Source organism: Pseudomyrmex gracilis, unplaced genomic scaffold (assembly GCF_002006095.1).
Source record: "Pseudomyrmex gracilis isolate BER0280 unplaced genomic scaffold, ASM200609v1 scaffold_124, whole genome shotgun sequence".
NCBI classification, from domain to species: Eukaryota; Metazoa; Arthropoda; class Insecta; order Hymenoptera; family Formicidae; genus Pseudomyrmex; species Pseudomyrmex gracilis.
In genome coordinates, this window is record NW_018020708.1 from 250341 (window position 1) to 267360 (window position 17020).

General features: G+C 41.9%; 1 protein-coding gene across 1 annotated transcript in view; it reads left to right on the top strand.

Moving 5' to 3' along the window:
* LOC109856570 overlaps positions 1 to 17020 on the top strand; it is a 42279-nt gene that overhangs the window by 18629 nt on the left and 6630 nt on the right. Inside the window, exons 2-5 of the mRNA XM_020431979.1 lie at positions 8721 to 8810; positions 10537 to 10722; positions 10811 to 10849; positions 14581 to 14772. Of these exons, the coding sequence (XP_020287568.1) occupies positions 8721 to 8810; positions 10537 to 10722; positions 10811 to 10849; positions 14581 to 14772 (507 nt within the window). The remainder of the gene's footprint in view (positions 1 to 8720; positions 8811 to 10536; positions 10723 to 10810; positions 10850 to 14580; positions 14773 to 17020) is intronic.

Genomic DNA, 17020 nt, shown 5'->3' on the forward strand with positions numbered 1-17020 from the left:
CGATTTGTCATTGCCGCGCGCTTATTTCCATGTCTCGTTCGCGCGGATGCATCGCGGGAACGAATTCCAGTTCCCATAAGCAGGATAAAACGTTCGCTTCCGTTTTGGTTCGGTCGTATCGAACAACAACACAGACTCGCCGATGCAACAGAAAAGTTGGCGCGTTTGTAATTTATAAGAGTAAAAAACTTTGGGAAAAAATTTTTCTTTTCGCAAGAAAAGATAAAAATGCGCGATTTTACCACATTTTATTATACATGCGGCGGAAATAAAGTTTCAAAAACTCTGCTTCGTGCACTTCGCGGAGACAGAGAGGGAGAGAAAGAGAGAGATTGTAACAAATTCAAAGTAAATTGTTACTTCATAAAATTTTAATTTCGCGCGATCCCGACGATCATTAATGCGACAACACACAGAGATAGAAGACATTCCAACATTCGGATGTACGTAAGTTAACAAAAGTCTGGCGAATACAATGCAAACATCTTAAAAGCCGATTACGTGCCTCGTAAGTCGTTCGTAACACGTTTTAAGCTTCGAAATGGAGGCAGAGCGAAGTCAATAAAGTCTCCGGAGAAGAGGGGGAAAGTGGCGCGTCCTTAATGCCCGTCCGATTGCAATGAAGGAACGCAATCCCGCGGGAAAAAACCGAACTTTCGCCGCTGCGCTATCCGCGTAAATTTTTTTTTCAACAATCGCCACGTCAGCAAATCGCATATTTTGTTAAGTATATATATATATATATCTTCGGGAGAGAGCAATATTACTTTTTCAAATATTTATTCCAAAAATCCGCGCAAAAGAACAGAAGCGCGCGCGTTGTTGACGCGCTCAGACATAAAAAATCCACATTATTTCGATGATGTTGAACAAAACCAGTTTTGCTTGTTTAAATGTTGAACAATATCATTTTCCATGAACAAAGCGCATTTATCTGTCCGTACATATTTAAAGACGCAATATTTGAAGTACGAGATACCGGAAATTATTTCGCACAGATGTGCCCGAAAAGCGAGATAGATAGATAGATAAATAGAGAGAGAGAGAGAGAGAGGAGGGGGGGCAGGGAAATGAGAGAGAAAGTCTGGAATTAAATTGCGGTAACGGACAGTCCAGTTTCATCGCGGAGGTGCGCTTCGTTCGCTCCGCTCGCTCGTTCGGCGTGTATATATCGCGAATTCGTTAATTATAGGTTGCTTGTCCCGGCCCTCTTGGCTACTCGTAAGCCCTCTCCGCGGCTTTCCGCAACGCCAATGAGAACGAGAGAGAAAGAATCACCGTATCCGGTTGCCAGGTGGTTATAAAAGCGGACTCAAAAAGTCGTGGCGAGATCTCTCGCGATCGCCTTTTTCTCTTTCTCTTCCTCTCTCCCGGCCCTGCTGTGTATCTCTTTCTTCCCGTTCTCCGGGCCACCGCGCCGCCTTTCGCCGTTTCGTCTTGTCAGACAACCTCCTCGACTTCCCATAAGGCCAAGGTCTTTTATCAGGGAGGTCGTGCCACACAGCGGAGATAAAAAAAAAGAATCGGCTGTCCGGCTGTGTGTATCGCTCGTTGCGTATCTCTCTCCCTTCGGACCGCTATTTGCGATCGTGACTCAACGGGATAATTGCTCGCGCGAGAAGCGAGCTTCGGCCGCTCGTCAATTTCTACAATCGTCCGCTTCCCGTCAAACGGTCTCTGTTGTATTTCGAAATAGAATTAGAAATAGAATTTAATCTATTGCATAAAGCGAGAGAGCGGGAACCTTTTCGCTTGATAATTGCGACCGGGCTCGACAAAATAACGGTATTTCTCTACCGCGTTTGAAATCGAAAATTTTATAAATTAGCTTGAAGCTTTATAACGATAAATTATAAAATGAAAATGTTTAACTGAGGGACTAGCATCGAGCCAATATTGTCGGATGTACGCGTCAGATATGTATATTTTTTAAATATATGTTTTTTAAAAATATACATTTATTTTGTAAATTAATACACATGGAGAGTTTCGAATTAATAAATTCAATTCATATATAAGATGCTTGGTTGCAACTCGTACGTGTAAAACACACAATTTATTTATTACATTTATATGAAACAAAATATTAAAAAATGTTATATTTTTGAGTTTTTATAATTTTGTAACTATATAAATTAAATATAATACTATATAAAAACTATATATAATATATAATTAGCTAATATATATATTATATAATTAAATATAATAAATAACTATATATACGTACACTAGTGTATTTAAAAAATACAGATTGTTTTTTTTTTCAAATTGGATTGAATATTAAATTTTCGATATTTCGCGCACCTCTCTCTCCCCGTACATGTAATGTACGTGTTTTTCTACATGTTCCGTATTTGTCGCGTTTGTTATAAAACACACGCGGCGCGCGCGTCCGCTTCAAAGGATCTCGGGGCCGCGGCGATTATTAATTGGACGCGATCACGCGATATTTCCCCGCGATACGTCGACCCGCCGCGAATTTATCGTCGCGCGTTGGTTGATTTATCAGGGTGGATCCGATTTATCAGCGTGTCCCAGGCACCGGGGGCCTCCCCTCTCTCTCTTTCTCTCTGTCTCTTTCTCTCTCTCTCGCGCGCGCGGAGATCGGCACCGATTCCAGAAGCCGATTGGCCAATTTCGTCCGGTGTGTAGCACGACATTTCAAAAGAACGGGATATTGCGAGTGCGGCGAGATGCTCGCGATACACGAAGCCGTCGTAGACTCTATTTGCGAGCCCGCTTTTAATCGTTCGACTTTTTGTTCGAAATAAACGGCAAAATTTTTCAGCTGGATTTTTGATCTCATTACGATCTGAGACAAAAATATTGAACCTAGACAAGCGGGTTAATGTCTTTTTCATGTAAAACATTATTTGTTAAGATATTATCGTGTAACTTCACGTGTGCTAATCAGCATAAACGATTCAATTTTTGCGTTCCAGTTTCTGATAAAAGTAAATAATTAAATAGTTACTGTCTGCCGAAGTAGTCGCGCGCGCGAGAGCTGTCACCGAAGTATTTTCCGAACGTTTTGCGTCGCGCGCGAGAAGCCACTTTAAGAATTAATTCAATTTCGGATCAATTTCACAGAAATAAAGTATTTGAGAAGCTATTATCCTTTGTTCGGCGATCGCATTTGTCCGGCGTTTTCCGAAGAAGAGGTTTTTCAGTAAATAAATAAATGTCCGGTTGAGGCAAACAAAAGCTGCTGCGCAAGCAGCACACGCCGAAGTGCACTCGCTACGATTCCCAAGAACATCGAATCGGCCCGAGAGCGGGACGTTAAGTCCTCCGAGCGTTACTCTCAAGACCGATATATATCTTCTACCTTTGTCAAATACACACAATTGATTATTGAATTATTGTCTTTTTCCGAATAGCTTTCCCGAGAGTATAACAAAAAAAAAGTAAATATTTTGTAAAAAATATTTCGTAAAAAAGTAAATATTTTGTAAAAATGTTTTGTAACAATCGCACACGTAATGTCACTCTCTCTCTCTCTCTCACTCACGTCGACTAAAAAAATATATAATATTAAATAAAATAATATAGAAATATTAAATAAAATAGAAAATAATATATCAAAATTTTAAATAAAATTGACAACAATTGTTGTTTGATCAATTTACGCTACCGAGCGAGAAAGCGAAAAAAATCATCGGCGAGTGAGAGAGAGAGAGAGAGAGAGAGAGAGAGAGAGAGAGAGAGAGAGAGACTCATCTGTGTAGACGTTGACCTTCCGGCTGAAACAAAAGTTGACCGCGCGGCACGACTGTACCAGCAGCCTCGGCGACGATCGCCGATTCCCTCGCCCACGTTTCGTGGACGGTTCGCGCCGTTCACCGGACCCGAGAGTGCGTGCGTGCGTGCGTGCGTGCGTGCGTGTAATGGTTACGTTACGGGTTATGTTATTCCGTGCCGTGGGGAGGCGAGCGGGGGACCGAAGCGAAGCGGGGGACGAGGAGGGCTCTCACACGATCGGGGAGGTAAGGCCAGAGTTCGCTCCATTCATACCGGCTTGGCGGCGGCAGCGCTTCATTGCATTGCACGTGCACCGTTGCACTTGGCAGTGAGTGCCAGCCGCGGCAGTGATGCAGTGACTCTCACGAGATTTCTCTCTCGCGAGAAATCGAGACGAGAGCGTTGCGCGTCGCAGGTGTGTGTGTACATACATAATATGTATATACATTATGTATGTATGTTCACGCCGCGTGCGAAACTGCAAAGTTTCTCTCTCGAAAACCGGCGAAAAACGATAATGAAAAAAAAAAAAATAAATAAATAAATAAATAAAAAGAAGTATTCGCTTCAACGTTAAACCAGAAAATCGCATGTTTAGAAAATATTTACGCAACTTGTGTACAAGCGATTACATTGCGCACCCACACATCTCCGTGTGGCTTTGAGCTTTTTAAAAAAATATCACAAGAGGAGAAAAAAATGATAACACTGTTCGCTCATCGGGAACTCCGGCATTGAAATCTCTCTATCTCGATTCTACTTCCAGTCATAACAACAGTTCGAGAGACACACGAACGGGGGATTGACGAGTCACTTTTATGAGCAGAATCGAATTTTTAGAGCGAATAAACAATTTAACGGTCAAAAGTTGTAATGATGACGTTTCTTCTCGTCGCTCGTTTCTTTCTTTCTCTCTTCCTCTCTCGCCTTCTCTCTGGAGGATCTGAAAATTTTCCATTAGCAAGAAATAGGATAACAACGGCGCTAATGTACGTCCGCGTCACCCTGCATTTCAACGGACGTCGCGATACATATACGCGTCGCGCTAATTAAATCTGCAGAAACTCACGCGCGCATCCGAGGACGGCTTACGGTCGTTGCGGACGTAGAGACGACGACGACGACGAGCGTTTCTCCGGACGAAACGCTCACGTACGCTCAGAAGTGTTCGTAACAAAATCTTCGCGCTCCTTGTCCAACGTAGCGGGATTAAAATCCTCCTGGGCACGAAGTGAAAGAAAAAGAGAGACGGAGAATAGAAAGAGAGAGAGAGAGAGAGAGAGAGAGAGAGAGAGAGAGAGAGTGTGTGTGTCGGTTTTCCTCCGCTTCTCCGGTCGAGGACTTCCGGTTTTGCGCCATTAACTAACTTGGCTTGTTTCTCGCCCTGGCTTGCTTCTCCAGACCCTGGAGTGTCCTTTGCTACCCGGCAGTCCGTCGGCAGTGCCGTACTCACGTTCCTGGGAACTAATGACGGTTCCGGACACATTCTAGCCCGTTGCTGCGTCCATCGGCGTTACACCACCACCGCTCTCTTCCCGAGAATACAACGGGGAGCTAAAGGCGCCGGGTCTCGTGAGCGAGAGAAAGAGACAGAGAATGGAGCTGGTTATTAGGCACGTTCTTGTCGTCTTTGGCTCGTATTCGTGATGCGCGTCGGTCAAACGACGGAATATAATAGCACTCGTGGATTAAGGCACTTAAGCGCGTTAGCGATGCAAACCGACTTCGAGATCGCGGCAAAACGTCATTACGTACGTGGTTCTTTGAATTTTGAACACGAGAGAAAAATTGTACAGCGCGGGTAAAAGCGTTTCCGGGGAGGACCAAATGCCGGAGAATTTCAGATTGTACAAAAAACTTGAATTAGTGTAATACAAAAATTACAGCTGTGTGTTATTTCGCGCCGACCAACGTCTGAACAATCCTTGATTTAAAATACCATTGTCAGTCGGGATAATTTTATATATTGAGGAAAAATATCTACAGTCTTTTTTTCATGTCTCTCTCTCTCTCTCTCTCTCTCTCAATAATATTCCTCGCGTTGCAATTGGCCATCGATTTGTGAGCAAAAGGCGGCAATTGACGGGTCGCGTGTTGAATAATTGGCCTTTTGAGGAAATCGAGCCTACAATAATTTGACATTTCCGTGAAATGCATCGAGAATAACGCGCGGCGATTATGTGATACCGGACTGACGTGCAGTTGCGCTAATAATTGGCGTCTGTTTATAATCCCGGGAAACAAGATACCAAGGACAGCGAGCGAGCCTGAAGATGAGCGCTCGGAAGTAAAGTTTTAAAACTACATACATTTTGTCTATCAATATGCGCGTCGTTACAAATGTAGCGGAATCGCCGTCATGTTTTTCAAAACGTGTGATCGGCCTCTAATAATCAAATTGCACACAGAAACTTCCCTCGGAAACTCTTCGGTGGATTAAATGCCACTTTTTGTTGTTATTTTTTATTTTTTTTTATTTTACATCGCGGCACGAAATCAGCGTCAAATCCTGACCGATGACTCTCGGAGCTTTCGTTGCGAGGCGCGCACGTGGAATTTATATTGAAAATTCCATTTTCGAAAGAGGTCCCGAGCGTGCAAATATTTCCGTTAAGTTCACGTTTCACGTTGTAGCGATTTTTTTTGTCGACGTTTTGGAGCGTGCGCGCGCGCGCTTGGAATTGAAGTGGCAGCTTTTCGACATTTTCCACGCGTTCCGCTCCAAACCGGACCGAATTGTCGCGAACCGAAATTGTCGCTTCTCTTATTCATCGCGCGGCTTAAAATACCGCCGCGCATCCACTTCATCTCCGAATTCGGCGGAAAAAAAGTCGATAAAAATAAATGAAACATTTGAAACGCGCGCGAGGTTCTTTATTACGGCGCACTTTCATCATCAAAAAATTAATTTGTGCGTTAATTGCAAAGAATCTCGTCGAGACGCTTAAGTTTTAATATGCTGCTGAATTAAAACTTTGTATATTTTCCAATTTCTCCGCGAAACGCGCGCTAATCAACAAGTAAATCGAGCCCTTTCGCGAGAAATTCGCGAGATCGAGTTTCAGTTTCAGTTTCAGAAAAATAATCGAAAAGTGTCAACTGCGCGACTCGAGATAGAGTTAAAAAGCATCCGCATACTTTCGACACTTCCGAGCGACAAGATGATTGAAGTCGCTCTCTCTAACACGTTGAGATTAACTTCTCAATTTTCCCAACTGATCGTTCCCTTCCGGGAACGCGCGTCGCGTTGCTCGTTCTCTCTCTCTCTCTCTCTCTGTCTCTCTCTCTCTCTTTCGCGCGTTGCCGAAAAGTTAAACGCGCGCGTCTTCGGCTCTATGCGATTATGGTCCCCCGGTAATTGTTTTACCCGTCGCCGATGTAACTTTCGACGACTGCGTTCGCATCGCTCGGCAAAGTTCCGCGGGCGTTAATTAGCTGCTAATTGGATCTTATTAATCGAAACTGCAGCGCGCGCTCTCTTGCTGCAGCGCGGCTGTTGTCTATGTTAATAGACGAGACACATACACACACACATATGTATAGTGTTCGTGCTTCTCGCATCGCTCATTCCCCGGGGTTAATGTAATGCATTAAAGGACAAGACCTGACCGCGCGCGCTCAGAGAAGACCGTCGCGCAAAAAGTCCGAACCGGCTTGTTACGCGCGTCTCTCGAAACCCCCGGGGCCGGCAAAATCGCCACCCCGGGTTTTTCGTCCGGGGCTTCGCATCGAACATGCAAATCCGTGTGTATTCCAACTTCATTATTAACTCAATTAAACTTTGCCGACGCGTTTTGCCGGAGCGGATAATTCCGATCGCTTTCGCGCGGCCGTTCTCTATCCGCGGAGAGAACCGAAGACTCGGGGAATTTATCGTAAACAAAGCGCGCGGCCGTTCCCGTGTGCGGAAAATTTATAACTCGCTCGCACGGGAATATACATGCGAATGTAATTTCCGCGTGTCGAGAGAGAGAGAGAGACAGCCTCTCGAACGGGGTGTATATTCAGTCGGAAATTCTCCGAGCGAAGAGACGACGGCGGCGGCGGCGGCGGCGGCGGCTTGCTGTGTACAGGCATACTTACGCGAGTTTCGATAGCCCGGACTCGCCGGGCACTATAATTAAAGTTTTGTTACGTAACGAGATATTCACTCTCTCGCGATTGCAGGCTGCAGATACGAGAACCGCCGATATCAGGAGGGAACGGCCGTGAGTACGTCCGAACCCTGCCTGCGGTGCCGGTGTACCGAGGGCGCGCTGAGATGCCGGCTCCGAGTGTGCCCGCGACTGCCGAATCCACCACCGCCGGGCTGTCACGTACGTCCGCCGGCCGAGAACATATGCTGCGCCGAGCTGGTCTGCGGCGATCCACGTTAGTACGACGATTACATCTTTGATCAATTACGATACCTCTCTCTCTCTCTCTCTCTTTCTTCTGTTGAGATAGAGATAAATTCATTAACACACACACAATTAATTGGACAGCTCGAAATTCACAAAATTCTGAAGAAAATATTTAAATAACAATAAAGAAAATATAGATTTCAAATAAGAAAAAAAAACTTAATAAAATCTGTAGCGTATAAAAGTGTAATATGTAATAATTGTAACAAGTTTTAATGTGCACGTGATATAAAAAAATATATATACATGTTGTATAATATAATTTAAAAAATGGTAAAATATATCTTTCATATCGCGTGAAATGTTAAAAATTAGTTTTACATGTGATTAAAATTGCAACAGAGCGGTTTCCGTGCGAATTTTCGTGAATTTGAGTAAATCAAATGATTTTTTGTTTGCAAGTCACAAGGAGAGAGAAAGCGTTCATATATACATATATACAAACAAAACGTGCGTTTCTTTTATAAAAAGTTTCCGTTTCGTTAAAACGCATAAAAGTTTCGGCTTCGCGGCAAAGCAGATTAGAGAGAGTTAATCGTTGGCTAGAGCTTAAATTTATTATCTGACTTACAGGCGACGTCGAGAATATGTTGCGGAGAGCCAGTGTACAAACGAACGCAGAAGCCGAGGATGAGAAGCACGCTCACAGCTCACGTACGGAAGGTATTTCTACTTTGTTGATTTTGCACTTTGTTATTTATCTTTCCCGGCTTCAAGATACCGCTGCGCAAATAATCTTTCAAATTATATGCCGCAAAATGGATTTATCGTTCCGCAACAAAAGTGGGTTTTTTCTTTAACTTTATTTCGACGCCGGGCGTGATTTGTAATTTTTTCTTTAATTTTATGTTCTAGTTTGTTTTAGTTTCTTTAAGTATAAAAATTGATTTTCTTTCCCCGTCTCTTTTTCTCTCTCTCTCTCTCTCTCTTTCTCTCTCTCTCTTTCTCTCTCTCTCTCTCTCTCTCTCTCTCTCTCTNTCTCTCTCTCTCTCTCTCTCTCTCTCTCTCTCTCTCTCTCTCTCTCTCTCTCTTTCTCAGCGAGACTGCATTATATACATCGCGCTGACTGCAGACGTCCGGGATCTAAATTAGCAACCTCTGCGCTATTATTTTTAATAATTTCTATTTTAAGTTTCGCGTCTCTGAAAAGAGCGGTCTGGGTTACTCTCTGCGGTAAATAAATGAGCCTCGTTACGTCCGAGTAAACTTGGGTAAATAAATTGAGGAGGGTAGGAGAACACTCAGCTAAACTCGAGCATAACACAGAAGGGGTTAAGATGGCTCGTTACTGCTGAAACGAACGTAATTTCAAATTAATGCAAGGATTTCTTTGCCTTCCCGCGCGGGTTTACGACAGGTTACATTCTTCTTTCATCTCAACTGCGGCAACATTTCATCGTAACTGTTTTTCATTTGCAACAATGGAACAAATTTTTGTACACGTTGTTCACATTTGCGATTCTTGTTGCCTCGAATGATCGCTCGTCACATTTCTATGTTTTAGGCTTCGCTCTATTAATATTTTCACACTGTATTTTTGTTCCCGTCTTCGTCGTCGCCGCGCGCGCGCGCGGACGAGCCGATTAAAAATTCCCTTTTATTCGAGACTTTATGGGAATTTCGCAAAATCCGTTTATATATAAAATTCTCTAAGCTGAATTATACATATATATATATATTAAATCCGCAGTAAACTTTTCTCTTTATTAAAATGTCAAATTTAAAATTGCATTCGTTGAATCGCAATCGCAATTTCTCTCGAGGCTACGGTTTCTCTTTTCTTGAGAAACACAACTGCCTCTTTACTGTAAATAAATAAAACTGTTTTTTCTTCTTCAAAGCATCGGTGAATAAATCACCGGAGCGGGGAAGAACTTCGCCCGAACTTCGACGGAGCCCGCGCACTATCTCACGGATGGGAACGATCTTAACGAGAGCAATTTAACCTGAATTCCAAAAACTCCATTCTGCGCTCGATTGCAATTAAAGATTAACCGTTGTATATAGATCTTCTCTTTATTCTTTTAAAGGCGAACAGATAACCGACGTTACGTTAATAAAATGTTATCTAAATGCAAAAGCAGCCGCATTACATTTTACGTCAGGATGCAATGCGAAACAAACTAGAGCGCCAAGAAAACACAGCCGAAGAAACAGATTAAAAAATGATTAAAACGAAAAAATAAACATAAAACAAATATTAAAAAAAACGAAATAAATAAACGTGTAATATATTTAAGAAAATAAATAAAATAAAGTAAATAAAGAAATAAACATGTTGTATAATAATCTTAAAGCCTTTTGTTTTTAGATAAAAAAAAAAAAAAATGTACTCACTGTATCGCAAGTTTTAGAATAAAATAAACGAAACAAATATTGTGTATTGTAGGTTGTCTGCACGATGGCGTTCGATATGGTTCGGGATCGGCGATGATAGGCTCGCGTCGATGCGAGTACTGCTACTGCATTTCCGGGACGAGGAGATGCATCCGGCCGAAGTGTCTGCTGCCACTTCCGGGCTGCACCCCGCTGTACGCGCCCCATTCCTGCTGCCCGGTCGCTTACAACTGCACTCGTGAGTGTATATTTGTCTTCGCTCGACGCGTCGTGAGTTATCTTGTTGAGTGTCTTACCGACTGGTTTCTATTTTATTTCCTTTCAAGACTCCCATCCGTCCACAATGGCGCCGGTATCGGGAAATGGTAAGTTCAATCTGTTTGCGCGCGCGAGATAATTCTTCTCAATTGAATTCTTTTGAGAAAAGTGGATGAACGCTGACCGCGAGGTTCAATGTTCCGTCGAAAAACTCGAGAGAGGACGACACGGAGATTTTACGCGTCACATTTCTCTCGATGATTAATTAACGTGCGCACGCGAGAGCCGCGGAGGAGAAACAAAACAAATTTAATTTCGGGATTGTCAACATTTACGCAGAAGCTTGACTTTGCCCCATATATTGTCGGAAGGAACGAGCGATAATAAACAGAATCTCCATTTATTATAAACAGAAACGCTAATGAGAGACATTACCGCGCGAACGAACAAATGGGGATTGTTTTACTTTGACTCACATCGCGGCGCATTGTGTGCGCGGGGACGGGTAACGCGCGAAAGTTCGCCCGCGGGAGTAGAAAACTTGAAGAAAATCGGGCTATTAGGGATTATTTCGAAATTTACCGTCCCACGCGACTAAAGCTCTCTCTTCCGCGCTCTCGAAAGTTGTGATGAAATGTGTAACTTAATAACGAAGAGTTACTGCTGACGTTATATCACCCTGCGACACTTGCTCGCGCTACGGATAGCCGACGAGGGTTCATTTAATACCGGGAGGTCTCATCGCGGTGGTTTAAACTGCGACTTTTCGGGAAAATATTGTAACGATGTGCCGAGGCGACGCGCGCGCGCGCGCGCCCGGTGACGACGAACTTGAAATGACGGTTTCCATCATTTTTTCGTGCTTTAATCGATATAGTTCGAGATTATAAGCACTTTCGCGAATTCTCGCGAATTTCAGATCTTTTATCTCAAGCGTAATCCTCAACAATGACATAATACGTAAAACCGGAAAAATAAAATATTTAAATTTTCAAAGTTAAGTTTTTGACAATTTAATTTTGTAAAATACTTAAAAGTAATTAAAAACTCAATTTATTTAATTAAAAATTCAATTTGTTAAACTTCACTTCAATAGAATCCAATTAATCTGATAATTGCCTCGCCTTTTGAATTATCGTTATTGTTTTTTTATATATATTTTTTATATTTAACATATTGTTTTTTTAATACTTTGTCTATGTTATTGATGTTCAAAAAGTGTTGTTATTATTATTATTATTAATTTAATTTATATAATATTGTACCATTGTTATTTCTATCGATATTTGATAGAACCGAAATTTGCGACTCCGCCAGATTCTAATCACCGTTTGTCGGAGCGAACATCGCCGCGGATTCCCTCGTTACGAGAGACCCGACATAGTCATAGAAGTAACGTGTAACGCGATAAAGAAGAGTCAACGGGGCCCGACACTTTGGGTAGTCGTTCATTTAAACGCCCGGTTTCATCGCAGTCGCTTAAATTTAAGCCAGGCTTAAAGCTCTCTCGGTCGCCGCTGTGCGACGACCGGAGCCACGGCTGTCACTGGTCGCCGAGACATTCGGGGATGGCTTAATTTTAAACGAGCGCCGCAGCCGGAAGTCACCCCCTCCTCCCCCCGTCAGGTAGTCGGTCGCGATGACCGACCATGAAAGTCGGTAAATAACGCCGCTCGTTAATTCCGCTGGACGGACAAACATCCTCGAGGTCGCCAGACGGAGACGCTATTACGTCACTGATACGACGTCAAAAGAGAAACTAGACACATAGAATTCTCCGAGAAAAATAGGAAATACGAGCTTCGAGCTGCGGAGTTTAAACTTGAGACAAAACTTGAAATTAAGATAGAAATTCTACTCTCGCGTCCATTTACATGTCCGACAAGTTTGTACATTTGTACAGAGTATCTGGGCAATTTTGACACAACCGAAGTACGAAGATAGATCGAGTCAGTCTGAACCAAAACATCATTTACTAATTTGCAAAATTTGCAATAGTTATTGAATTATTATATAATTAATGTGAGAAGCAACGGACTCTAGAGGCGTATGATTTTCAATTGTAAAGAAAAATAACTTCACGCAATGTTCTAGCAACTAGAGGCGAAGCAAACAAAGCGAGCGGCGTGTGGCAAAGCTTCTTGCGATGAGTTGAGTTTTGACGACGCGATACAACTCACACAGAGTTTGAACTATCGCCACGCGCTCATTGGCTCACATTAACAACAACTCAATAGATATTTGCGAAGTTTGCAAAAATCATAAATGACTTTTCAGATCGACCGAACTTATTTTGATATTATTGGCTTTGTCAAAATTTGTCAGACATTCTGTTCAGTCAACTTTTTGAATGTAATAATTACGTAAAATTTGTATATGTATATTCTCTGTTATAATTATGTTTGCTTTAGTTTGCGCGGAGCGAGAGTTATTCCCTCATCCACTTAAAAAAATACCTTTGCTCTACGCTTGTTACACGTATCCTATATATCTTAAAATAAATAAAAAAACAATTAGTACAATGTTTCTACGTTCTTCGCGTATTATACTCAACTGGGCAATTCTCTTATACACGAGAAAATGCGATTTATGTCAATTTCCATCTAGCGTTGAGATAAAGCATTACAATACATGTACACACGCTTATGCGTGCGTGTGTGTGTGCGCGCGCGCGTTTATATACTCGCGTACATATAGATAGAAAATACGCGTATATTCTGTGTTTACGAGAAATCAATCTGAACTTAAAAATTCATGTACCATTTTGCAAAATTTGCAACATTAATTGAATTATCAATTAATGTGAGCCGTAATGAGCGTGGGAACCAATAGACTCTGTATGATTTTCGATTGTAAAGAAAAATAACTTGGTGCAAAATGTCTCCTGGTAACTAGAGGCGAGGCAACAAAGCGAGTGGCGTGTAACACAGCTTTTCTGCGATGAGCTGAGTTTTACGACGATACAACTGCAAATCACACACGTCTACAGAGTTCGAACTATCGCTTCTCGTGCGCTCATCGGCTCACATTTAATAACTCAATAGATATTGCGAAGTTAGCAAAAATCATAAATGACTCTTCAGATCGACCGAACTTATTTTCGTATTATAGGCTTGGCTTTGTCAAAATTTGTCAGACGTTCTGTTCGGTCATCTTTTTGAATATACATAAAACTTGTATATATATATTCTGTTATAATTATGTTTGCTTTAGTTTGCGCGGAGTGAGAGTTATTCCCTCATCCACTTCAAAAAATACCTTTGCTTGTTACGCGTATCCTATACTACCTTCTTCGCGTATTATACTCAACTGGGCAATTCTTATACACGAGAAAATGCGATTTATGTCAATTTCCATCTAGCGTTGAGATAAAGCATTACATGTACACACGCTTATTCGTGCGTGTGTGTGTGTTTATATACTCGCGTATATATAGATGGATAATAATACGCGTATATTCTCTGTGTTTACGAGAAGTCGTATAAAGAGAGACGCACACATACACGCGTGTACACGTGTACAGTTTTTCTACTTTCTTATTTTGTGTAATAATGAAATGTATAATAATGAAAAATCATTCGAAACGTTTGGATGTACGACATTCTCGATTATCACAATTTTCACGGCGACGTTCATCCACTTTCTCTTTCCACTGTCTTTCCACACGCGGAAAGATCAACACATAAAAAAGAAAAAAACACTTCTCGACGTTTGACGTAAAAACGCTTGGATGTCCGCGCGAGCGACGGAAAAGGATAATTACACACAAAATTGAGTTCCACCTTTGCGTTCTCACGACGACTCCTCTCACGAGTTTTCTTTGACCGATTGTGTCCAGGCTGTCGTGTGGGCGAGCGGACCTACGCCGAGGGCGAGATGGTTCGCGACATCGAATGGAAGGCCGCGTGCGACAATTGTTTTTGCGCGATGGGCGCCATACGGTGCGTTCCGCTTGCGTGCGCGCCACCGCTTCAAGGCTGCAGCCCGATCGTGCGGGAAGGACAATGCTGCCCGTCCACCTACAACTGCAGTGAGTTGGACTCGCGCGGAACAATTTCACGCCCGGATTGTGTTTCCCCGCTAAATCAACCGCTAATTTTCTCCTCGCCGCGAGCGGTATCTCTTTTCACATTCGGAAATTCACGACTGAATATTGAAAAAAAAAATTGCGCGATATTTTTTTTGCTAAAATATCGCGACGCATTTGCGACGCGAGTTTGAAAATAACGCACTTTTCACGCAAAATAAATACGAAATTATCGGAAGAACGATTACTGAATACACGCACGGTGTCACGGCTAAAAAAAAACTTAATCTGGCCAAACGTGAATTAATTTTGTCGCGTAAATATGTTTATAGTTGCGAATAACGGCGGATCTTTTCGCGAAACTGTTGCCGCGCAAAGTTTCCTCTCAAATTTCTATGCGTCGCGCGGTTCTCATTTTGTATTTCACTTTTTTTTTTTTTTTTTTTTGGGACGAATTGCACGCACGAACAATTGTTCAACGCAAAATTGAGACAGTTTTTTGTATTTTTTTCAAAACAAAACTCTTGCAGCATCGGTGTTGTAATGGAAGTCGATCGCGACTAACGCCGGATCGAGTCTCGCTCGGTTAAGTCGGAAAATATTTTACCGAAAGCGAAAATATTTATTTGATGCATGCCGATGCGGGAGAGAATAACGAATGTTCGGCAACATGCAAACAGAGTGTCTTTTTTCCCCTCTCTTTCTTTCTCTCTTTTGCACTCGCACGGTTTAAAAATATTTTTATTGTGTATCGCCGTTTCTCGCGCGTGTTGTGTGTGCCGTCCGTGCTCGGCGAAAGGAAAATAAAAAAAAACAAAATATATATATATATATAGGCTCAGGCTTTAAACGAATTTAAACGCCGCGCCGATTCTTGGGAGCGAGAGAAACATCTGCGATTAAAAAAGGAGGATCCAATTTCCGCGCGAGAGCGTTTATTCGATACAATCAATATGGCGGGCGCTCCACGCGCGCGATAGCTATCGATATTAATGTCGCGGCGGACAGAAATACGCATCTGCGAAAATCGGACAGTGAACTGCAAACGTCGACTTAAAAGCGCACTTTATCCACTGTCGCTAACAAATGTGCTGTCGATATATGTTCATAAATGTATATTTTTGTGACTTCCATAGTTAAAAAAAAAAAAAAAAAAAAAAACTAAAAACATTGAAATATCATGACGCAACGTTTCCGCAGTTCTGGAAAAATATATCGTTTTCAGTTTTGCACACAAAATTTACGCGAATATTGCTTTGGTACTTTTTCGAGCATTGCTAATGACGCTAATGTGCGAGTTTTATTTGCGCGCGGCAAATATATATACATATACAGGGTGTCTGAAAAAGTTTGACACAGCCGCAAAGTGTGAAGGTAGATTGGATTAATCTGAATTAAAAAGTCACGCACCATTTTGCAAAATTCGCAATAGTTATTGAGTAATTAAGTAACACGTGTGATCTAATGAGCGCGTGGAAAGCGACGTCTGGATTCTGTAGGCGTGTATGATTTTCAATTGTAAAAATCAGCTATACGTAAGAAGTGTGTCACTCTTGCTCTCTTCAGGGCCATTTTTTTTTACTACTGAAAATCATACACACCTACCGAATCCATTGCTTCCCACGCGCTTATTGGTTCACATGTATTAATTAATCACTCAACACCTATTGCGAATTTTGCAAAATGGTACAAAACTTTTCTGTTAAGATTGACCCAATGTATCTTCACACTTCGGCTGTGTCAAAATTTTTCAGACACCCTGTATATATATATATATGTAACCTCCTTTCGTTTTCAACGTTTTAATATATCTGTATCTCTTTAATGCAATAACGGGATATGTGAAAAATGAGGGGAGTGTTTATTTGAGCTCGGCACGCGAAGAAGATCACATTTCAAAGCGCATTACGAACATGTTTGTGTTCGGCTTATTCTCATTTGTTAAAATATCCCTCGCGCCCGGAGAACAACGCGCTTAAGATAATTACATCAATTTAATTTTCCCTCTAATTTTTCCAACATAAAGTCGTTTGCTTTGTGCAATTATCGTTAAAAATACGTTACTCTCGCAGTTTCAGACCTCGGGATAAAGGAAACACAAACCGGAGCGCGGAGATTTTGTAAAAAACAAAGAACAAAAAACAAAAAGAAAAAAGAACTAAAATTTGTTTCTCAAGAACTTTTTCGAGAGCGAAGTTTGTTCCCTCTTTTTGAAAAAATATACTTAAGAGATTTTTTGTTTTTTTTTTTT